The sequence below is a fragment of the Necator americanus genome, chromosome I (assembly GCF_031761385.1).
Source record: "Necator americanus strain Aroian chromosome I, whole genome shotgun sequence".
NCBI classification, from domain to species: domain Eukaryota; kingdom Metazoa; phylum Nematoda; class Chromadorea; order Rhabditida; family Ancylostomatidae; genus Necator; species Necator americanus.
Window position 1 is genome coordinate 6475413 of NC_087371.1, and position 10013 is coordinate 6485425.

A 10013-nucleotide genomic window follows, 5' to 3' on the forward strand; every position below is an offset into this window, starting at 1 on the left:
CCTAGGGTATGTCACAATGAAGATCTCTACGCAGAAATTGATGTGGTACTGGTGGATGACACGTGGAAGACATCAACATTTTGCACCGCTATCGAAAGTGGCTAAGGTAAATCGTCTGCGCTTCTTTGGTCATATACTAAGGAGACCGGCAGATCAACTTGTTCAACGAGTTGTGAGGAGTTTGCCGGGTTCAAGCTGGAAGAAGCCACCTGGCCGAAAACGGAAGATCTGGACTGACACGGTGAAAGAGGACCTGAGGAAACTCGGCGTGGATAGGCAGTTCAGGCGAGACGCAAGATTTTGCATAATGTGGGATAGCGATGAGTGAATTGATTCTGTGCAAGCTCTCGCAGAAGATCGAGAAGGTAGGGCAGAGCTGTGCTCAAGGACGGCACACCTCGGCGAAGCTGCGGGTAATCACGTCAGGCGATGACATCAGCCCGCCGATTAAGTCAAGTAAGTCATTGAAAACAACATAAATGGTGTTATATTATCACAAAGTAACAACTTACTGCGCAGGTATACTTGTTGATCATGTAGATGAAGATTTTATGTTTGCAATTTCCTCAAACTCTTCACCGGAAATTAGGTTGAGCATTTTTAGAAGTTCTAGAATTTATCTAGGAAAACAGAAAAAACAGAACCGCGTAAAAAGACAGTGGAAGCGAACAGCAACAGCAAGCAAAAAAAACAACTGTGGAGTACTGTGAAACAAATTCTCATAACTTTACGGCCGTAAGCGTTATATATCGTCCTACCGACGGCAAATCGTGAATAAATTCACCTTCTGAATCAAACATAACATAAATTTTATGCCAAATTGAATCAAACATAACATAAATTTTACGACAAATCTCGACTTTTAGCTTCGCCTCTTCGTAATTTTATAGCGGATGCGATAAAATTACACCTCTTTGCAAATCTTTAGAGCATTTGAAGGACAGTTATTGTCAACAGTAAGGGTCGAAGCCAAAATTATACCAGACCACTTTTGCTTCTGATTTCCATGGTAAGCTGTTCTTCACCTTTCCTCCGGGCACTGGTCATGACAAAAATTGAAACTGATTGGAGCGAACAGGCTGGATCCTCTTCTTTCTACCCGTCTGCGAACTATTTACTTTTAGTTTCCATGTTATACCTAGAATAGAGCTCGTATAAACCTTAACTTTTGTTCTAGTTTTACTGCCACAACTTGCGCAAGCAATATGGAATGACATATTCAACCACATTTCGGAGTTGAGTTGATAGAACGTAGATGAAATTCGGAGTTTTTCAATTTCTGTGCGATCGACATAATTCGGAGTTGTTGTGTGGCGCTACGTTTGTCGTGGTGGGCGTTCTCCTTTAAAAGAACCTATAACAAGACTCACTCTTAACTTTTTAATGAAAAAAAATTCACTGCATAAGCATAGCTTTAGTGGCAAAAGGGTCAAAGGTTTGTGACAGGACTTCGATCCGTTAGAGGTAGGATATTCTTACTGACGGGGATAGATATGTGTTTGGAATCGGATGGATTTGACGAAATGGTTTTTTTTTATCATCCCGACATTCATACTTATTTATTTACTTAGTTAATCGGCGGGCTGCTGTGCTTGGAACAGTTGTCCGGTTCTTCGCCGTGGCGTGCAGCCGTTGAGCACTGCTCTGGCCTATGTTCTTGATCTACAGCAAGGGCTCGCACAGAGTCCATCCATTCACCACTGTTCCACATTCTGCGAGATATGATGTCCCGCTTGAACCGCCCTTGACCCAAGTACCTCAGATGGACAATGTCCAGCAGTTCAGCGTAACGATACTGAGGGTTGTTACCAAGGCTATCACGCTTTCGCTGGGTATCTCACTTACTTGAGTTGAAGTTTGGCAGCGGACTGAACAAAAGCAGTTTTTGCAGTTTCTGGGTAACTTCCGCCGTGCCGTGCCGTGTAACTGTGCAAGTTATTGAGCTCGAAGTTCCCAGAGGTCTACTCAAATGCCTGATTGGACTTAGTAGGAGCGGGACCGCTATACAAATCTGACTGTTACCTGCTCGTGGTGGCATTGCTTTTACCAAACGCAATCAGGCATCTGAGTATACACATTGGACGCGTACGAGCTATAGAACTTGCACTGTTATATGGCGCAAGCTTCCTAAACATTGGAAAAAGGTGCTGCCGTCCTGCACACTGCCAGAGCCCCTACTCTCATAGGTCAGATGCGTAGAGAGAATGTGGAATATTTGGCTATAAACATTCCGTAACACAGAACTGGCGATCGCTGTCGAGTGAATCCAACAAACCGCTCAGTTGAGACTGCGATATCAGATATGAGTTCAGATACCAAATGCTTCGTTTGCTGTATTGGAGGGAAACAGTTGTCAGAGGACGTCCTGTCATCAGCATCAAAATCTACAGTATATACTGCGGCGATGTTGATGAGAAGAAAGTAGGAGGGTGCGCCATCGACGTAAGGAACGACTTCAATGATCTGGTGGAAGAATTTGGGTCGTCAAGGTCACCGATGAGCGCCTTTTTACGACTTTGGGATAGCAGAAGACCCAAAGCATGGTTCATAGGTGCCCACGCACCTACATAGACTGCTGAAGGCTATTACAAGGATGCTGGACCAGACACGTTGATGATCAAGATACTCAGCCGAAGGCGCTCATCGTCGGAATTGATAAGAACGCAGAGATGGGCCTTGAAAAACAGTCGGATGTGTTTGCAAGATGGTGTTATTCCGCGAAACAGACGTTGAACAACGGCGATCGTCTGGTAGATCTTGTGAACACACGAATCTCATCATTGTATTCACTTCTAAGAAGAGTTATCAATGCTACAAGCTTATGCGACAGTGGTCAACCATTTTGACGCTAGAAGAGGAGAGTCAGCAGGAAATGACAACTCTTAAACTATAGCTCGACTATGTTTTAACTAGGAACATCCCCTTTTCAGATATTCGAAAACATAGAGCTGCCCAAGGCGTCGCGTTTGACTCTCTCCACCGTCCTGTTCTTCTTAGCATTATGATCATGAGAAAGCGAGTAAATTCTCTTCAACCGAAAGTTGATATGGCAGATAGTCGATATGGGAAGAAGAAAAATGCAATAAGAAATTCCACTATTGTGTATTTATGTTGAGACAAAACGCACAAGACTGCCCTGCTGCATGACAACACGAATCCTGACACTGCAAAGATTGCAATGCTTGGAGGGGCTGGGCTTCTGGGCTGGGCGGCTGTGTTCCATACTCCCTATATTCTGAACCATGTTCCATTGGTTATCATCTGTTTCGGGCTCACGCAAGCACCTACGCGAAGAGAAAACTTTCAATGGTCTCGTTGATCTCAACGATGTACTAAACGCCTTTTTGCAGTCTCAGTCTCTTTCTTTGTGGAAGAAGGACATTGAGAATTTGCCCATCAACTGGGTTCATGTTGCCGATAATGATCTTAATTACATTGCTGATTACTGGTTTGTTCTAATAAAATACAAATCTCTTATTTTTTTCAAGTGGGAAGAAGATTTGGAAACAACCAACAGTTTTTATCCTCACAGACAAGTTTGTACCAATTTACCAACTCCTTTCACCGACTGCGCTACACCCACCCAAAAACCTTGAACGAAGTAGTAACAGAAACAGGTACATGATTGGATTGCAACATTTATTTGTTCGAAAAGAGATGCTCTGAACGATGATCATCCGCTGCGTTGACTTGATAACCTTCTAGATTTTACCTAAATGATGAAAAAGAATGTTCTAAATTTATAGCAATACTGAACTCAAGACCAACTAGTTATAGTGAGTATGAATCAAGAAAAAGAAAACGCAGTTCCCTTCATTAATCACTGTAATCTTTTTTTTTTCGACGGCAAATAAAAAAATGTTCATCAGTTTTCTTCTTAATTTTTTTTTTTCGCGAAAATCTTTCGGTTTATAAAGGTTAGATGTATCGGCTGAGTTTAACTAGGACTATCAGAACCTGCAGTGAAATCATCTTCCATCCAAATAATTGTCTTTGTCATGGCTACATATTAACAGGGCTACAGTTCGGACACTTCTACTTCAAGAATTCAAGAACTTCGAGAATTGATTGAAGGACTGAAAGAGCATATAATCTTACAGGGCAGCTATACGACGCTCGGTTTTGCTAACATGGAACAACAGGTAAATTTTGTACTTAAAAAAATAGATTTTTCTTTTTTCTATATCTTATTTTATTTTTTAGAAAATTTTCGGAGCAAGTTCTAAGAGCATTAATCAAATTTGATCGATAAATCTTGTTTCACAAATCACCTTTTGTGAAGATAAAATTATGAGCATCGAATGGGCGTGTGTCACATAGAAAAAAAGAAAGCGGTTCCGCGTCCTTTTTCCGTTTTCTATGGAATAATTGCTATCTTGTTGAGATAAATAAGGATAACCAAAACTGCAACTGACATAAAAAAAAGAAAAAATAGTGTTCCTCAAAGTAACATAGTTGATAATTTAGTTGATTTTGAGAATGGTACCGGAGTTATCATCTTTAGAAATAATCTTCAAATACATTTGATTCCTAAAATCAACGGTAAGCTTTGTCACCATTATGTGGTTTTGAGGTAAAATTTAAATCATTCTTTCTTTTCTACTTTGTACTTGTTGCATTTTGATATGTCAATTTTTCTATTTGACGAACAAAGGAAAAAGACGCACCTACTTTCACACAGCGATAGTTGTGACATTTTGTCTTACCACTCGGTGAATGAGGGCAATTTTTGTCTTTTAGGCATGCTTGTCCCAACAGTGTACATCTTCCGAGCACGCATTTCATTCCAGATACGCACTGTTTGTCGATTTCACATGGAGTTCCATATTGCACACAACCCCACCTGGTACACTTCATCCCTTCGAATCGTGGACAATCAGTGTTTGTTTTACATTGTTGGCCTAATTTAATGCATCGTGAATTGATGCATTGTGTTTGGGGGAAGTGCATGCACTCCGCATTATTTTTGCATTGCTGTCCTACTTTTATACATTGGGAATCTACACAAACAGTTTGTGGAAAATGCTTGCATCGAGCGTCTTTGGTGCAGTGCTGACCCATCCTTATACACTTGTTCTTCAAACAATATACAGGAGGATAACCTGGGCATTGTTTATCCTCACGGCAAAATGTGTTCAGCTTTACACATCTGCCATTTACACACTCTGCTGGGGGTGGACAGTCGCTGTCCAGAAAGCACTGATTGCCAACCCGTTCACACTTTGATTTTAAACATGCAGTGGAAGGGAATCCAGGGCATTCTCTGTCAAATGTGCAATATCCACCAAGCAGAACGCATTGCTTATTGATGCAGGTTATATTTTCAAAATGTGGACAGTCCAAATCCTTGGTGCACATTTGTCCAAGGGTTACGCACACTGTTTCTATGCACTGGTCTCGCGGATAGTTTACGCAATCTTGGCTCATTTTACATATCTGAAATGTAGAGGAAATACGACAGAGAGATAATTCTATTTAAGTAATAATGATTACCTCTTCATTTTCGGTTTTCGGTCGCATATACTTTTCTATTTGACCACCCGTAGGGAGAAGAGATGCAGAAACTGAGATGTGCCAAAATTTTTTGATACAATGAATACAATGAAAATATCACTACTACCTAAGGAAACATTCAGGTTAGAAAACAGCTAAACTTCTGCTATAAAGAAAGCAACCTATCGTGTTATTCAAAAAAAGAAAGCAACCTATCGTGATATTCTTACCTATCGTGTAGAAGAATCCAACCTGAAAAAAGAAATAGATGGGAGTTGGAAAATGAAAAAATGAAAATGAATGGAAGCATGACCCCGCTGGAACACGTACCAGTAGAACGGATCCGTAACAATACATCGTCACAGCTTGGTTCGGTCGGTTCAGAAAAAAAAGTAAAATTAACACAAAATTAAGGAAACGCTGATTTAGAATAGATATTTCTGACTGGGAGTAGAGTTGTCAAAACGGAGAAAATGAAGGAGGCTTTTCGTGTGGAAGGAACTTGTAGACAGAATTAATTTTAGTAATGTCCACGTTGGAACGTATCTCTGCAGAAAAAACGCCTGAATGGATCCTCTGATTGTTGCTTTTATATGTTCCGACATTGTGCAATTAAAATCTTGAATAGCAATAAAATAAAACGTTTTTATATCTAATGAAAACTCGTATTGATTTTTAGTAAGCTGTGCTTGAGGTTGTTAAATAATTTTATTGGCGAATTTTTTTCAGAGCCTGAAATGGACAATTCTATTTACAATCTGAACGAACAAATCTCTTCACAGTTAAACAGACAAACTCTTTAGCTGCTTTTTCAACCAGAGACGTAGCGGCTACTCATGCTGTATCGAAGAAGCTTAACAGGGACAGCTGGGACAGACAGGATCGATCACGAGAGCGAATGATTCGAATGTCTCATTCGGATCAGAAGGGCTACCCAAGCTATGGTGCGAGTTTCCGCGTTATCGAGAGACGTTCGCCCTTGCGGCTCATTTTCGGGTTTCTGCTTGGATCCAAAATGCCTCCAGCGATGTATGACCCAACGTTTTAGATCGCATGATTCATTGCACAATGTCGGAACATATATAAGCAAAAGTCATAGCAGCGTTTCACACGTTTTTCTCCTGCCGAGATAGCTTCCACGTGGACATTATTATAATTAATGCTGGCGACAAGTTACTCCCACACAAATAGCCTCTTTCATTCAACCAGTGAAATTGTTTAAAGGCATAATACCACGAATCTGAGGTGGTGCGGATTTCAGGTGGAGTATTCGTATACGTATATAGTAGATTATGGAGAGGGGGGTGATTCCGTCCATTTCTTCCTAATTGCCGTAAAAAACGGCCCGGAAGATGCGTGCGTGCACAAGGCATCGAACTCCTTGTGGAAAATAGTGCGCCGGAACGTTCGAAGCCGTATTTTCCGGGCCGTTTTCTACGGCAATTAGGAAGAAATGGACGGAGTCACCCTTCTCTCAACAATCTACGATCCCGTATACGAATAATCCACCTGAAATCCGTACAACTCCAGATTCGTGGGGTGGTGCCTTTGACATCCTCGTGTACAGCTTATTAAAAAACCAACACGACATCTTACTATGCCGGTGTTCATTAAAGTCGAACTTTACAATCCAAAGGACATCGACAATAAGGGCAAAATGTTCCTTCTATTGTCAATGTACATTATACTTTATGAATCACTGAGCTTCTGCAACTGTTCATCTACAAAGCGAAGAAAAACGTACGTGTAAGAGGAGATGTTGTCTGTTTGTTTAGTCTAATCTCTCATAATCTTCAACCTTTTAATCACACTTTGGTGACTATACGTTGAGTTATTCATCATGAATTTATACCAGAATGTTCCAATTCTCGGAGGGTTACAGTTCTCTGAGATCAGAAGCTGATACCCAAAGAACAGCTAAAGAGCGGATTTGATTTCAGTGAAAGAGTTGAACAGTTTTTTCTGGGCCGGAACAACCGGTACTCTGACGGGATTCTAAAATTCTCTCAAGCATAAAGAGCTCCGTTCTTTCATTGACCTCAAATCCGCTGTTTAGCTGTTCTGTTTTGATTCTCAGTGCCTCAGCTTCTGGTCCCACGGAATTGTAACCCTCCCTGAAGGATGGAACTCTGTGATAGTCACTGATGCTGAACACATTGACAGATGATAAGCAATGTGTGGTTGAGAAATTATAGATTTCTTAAGAATATGCGTGTGAAAAAAATAAGTAGCCAACCTAACATTTTGCACTAAATAGGTAAAGTCAGGTGCACTGAGAGACTGTTATCAGAAATTTTCCTAGATCACTCATTTTTTTTTCTTTAACCAACATCCTGGAACAAAATAAATGGAAGAGCTGTGGATGTTGCAGCCAGAAACCAATTATGTTCAAGCACTAACTTTTTTAAACTAAACCGTGGTCAAAAAGTGCGGCTAGAATTGTATTGAGTCAGTCTTGAGACTACAGACTTCAGTCTGGACAATCTTTTCTACCCATTTATTGAAGAAAAAAGTACTTTTCATAGCAGAAGATTACTAGATGCAAGGTTGTGGAATACAGAATTTGATAAGTTGTTCGTACTTGTAATATGCACAAGAAATCGAAGGATGAAAGTTGAAAACATCGAATGCAGCGTAATAAAATTTACAACGGGCATAAAAAGTTTTATTGCAGTGTTTTGTTGTATTTAAATTCCTCTGAATAGAAGCTTTAATGTTTCGTCGATGTATTAATAAAATCTTTCTGAGATCTGTAATGGTACGGAATGCTTTCGTGGTAAATAAAACGGATCAGTACAACATAACTAGAAAAACGTTCGCAAGCAAAGCAAAAATAACATTGGCATTCGTGTAACACTTTGAACTTTTTCAAAAAAGGTCCATACTAGACGACTGTTACGCTAACGACTGCTAACGACTTTGTATTGTACTTAGACCGTTTCACCGTTATCCAGATCTCCGCTATTCTTAACAAATACTTCAACCGTTCCATTTTCGGGTGACTGCGAAATTAGCACAAGTTGACCGTAAGTGTGTAGCAAGGCCTTGCACCTAACTCAGCAATGGGTGGCACGAGATCTAAAATCCCATATTAACCCATTGACGACATTGCACTTTTTTTGCGTGTTTCAAACGTTTGATAGGCACTTTTTCGGACACCGTGCAACCGCGGCTCAACGTCAACCCGCGTTGTCCACCGGTTACCACTTTTTTCTGGTAACACATCTTTGCGTTTCTACGTGATCTGATTTACGTTTTTGCTAATCGCGTTGTTAGAAGATTTTTTTACTCTCATTCATTCTGCATACATACAGTTAACTGAGTTTTAACACCCAAACATGGACGAATCTGAGTTAGACAATCTGTTGAATAGTTTTAATAGACTACTCGATGAATCTGATGAAGAAACTACAGAAGATCAATTATGCTTCAAAGCTGCTTCAGGATAAGGAGTCTGATTCGAGAAATAACGAAAGATCTTCGGTGTCAGATAGTGAGAGCGAACAGAGCGGTCAAGCGACACAGAAACTCATGATGACTGCAAATTTTCTCAATAATGTGGCCGTCATGATCAGTCAAATAGCTGTCACAAACCAATCGATTTTTACGAACTACATCTAGACAAGAAAATGCTGCTAGTAATTGTCGAAGAAACGAGTAAGTAGAGCAGGGAAAAGGATCCTAAATTCAATGACACATATGCCGCTGAGATCAAAAACTTTACTGGATTATTTCTAGTGAATGAAAAGGCCAACTTTGCATTTCATGTTTCTAAAGAATGCACAAAAAATGTGATTTGCAACTAACGCTTGAATTTGTTTCTTGTTTTCAAAAATTAGGGACCTTTTATGCCCACGTTGTGAGTGATATTATTCAAAGATAATAAACCAATTAAGTACAAAAATCTTTCATAAACTTGGCAAGTCACGGAAAATAACCGATAGAAACCGTGCCGCTCAACCTTGTGCCGCATTGTGCCACAGGACCAAAAAAGAGCGCTCGTCGTAGAGCTGCGCTGTCGTCAAAGGGTTAAGACGAAGATTATTTCCTTATTGCCGTAACATCAGTGACTGCTCAATTATTTCTTTGAAAAATAATTGAAAATCTGAACGCATGCTCTGATCTACATAGTCAATAATAATCTGATAGTTCTTTTGTCTTGGGACCTCGACATACACCTATGATTTCTGTCAGTGCGCCCACGAGGCGTTTAGGTGGAACCTTTATTTGTGTGACGCTACGGCCCTTTCACAGTGTTCGGAGGGCTACATTGAGGTTGATGCGAACTCACCTTTATCCCTGAAGTGATTCACCATTCTGAGTTTGCGCTTTCTTAATAGTTCAAGGCAGAGAAAATCAAGGCTATATAAATCGGAACTAGTCTTGCGTAGTGATCTATCACACTTGTGGGCCCTGGTGAGGTGCGCTTGCCCTGCTAAAAGTGCGAGGGAGTGGCACATGTTGTATAGGTTCCCCATCGACGTTATAATATTTGATCTACGCACGCAATATCAGGCAGC

The 10013-nt window shown here is 40.5% G+C and overlaps 2 protein-coding genes across 2 annotated transcripts; one reads left to right on the forward strand and one right to left on the reverse strand.

Annotated features, from left to right (window-relative positions):
* Positions 1-16: 16 nt before the first annotated feature.
* Positions 17-328, forward strand: RB195_004717 (uncharacterized protein; the record flags this gene model as incomplete). Its single annotated transcript, XM_064182683.1, has 1 exon — positions 17-328. The coding sequence occupies one exon, from the start codon at positions 17-19 to the stop codon at positions 326-328; it is 312 nt and encodes a 103-aa protein (XP_064033950.1).
* A 3373-nt stretch (positions 329-3701) lies between these two features.
* Positions 3702-5850, reverse strand: RB195_004718 (uncharacterized protein; the record flags this gene model as incomplete). The annotated part of the gene is made up of 5 exons (XM_064182684.1): positions 3702-3712; positions 4668-5436; positions 5494-5564; positions 5724-5745; positions 5824-5850. 5 exons carry the CDS (start codon positions 5848-5850, stop codon positions 3702-3704), a joined length of 900 nt encoding a protein of 299 aa, XP_064033951.1.
* Between the last annotated feature and the right edge of the window lie 4163 nt (positions 5851-10013).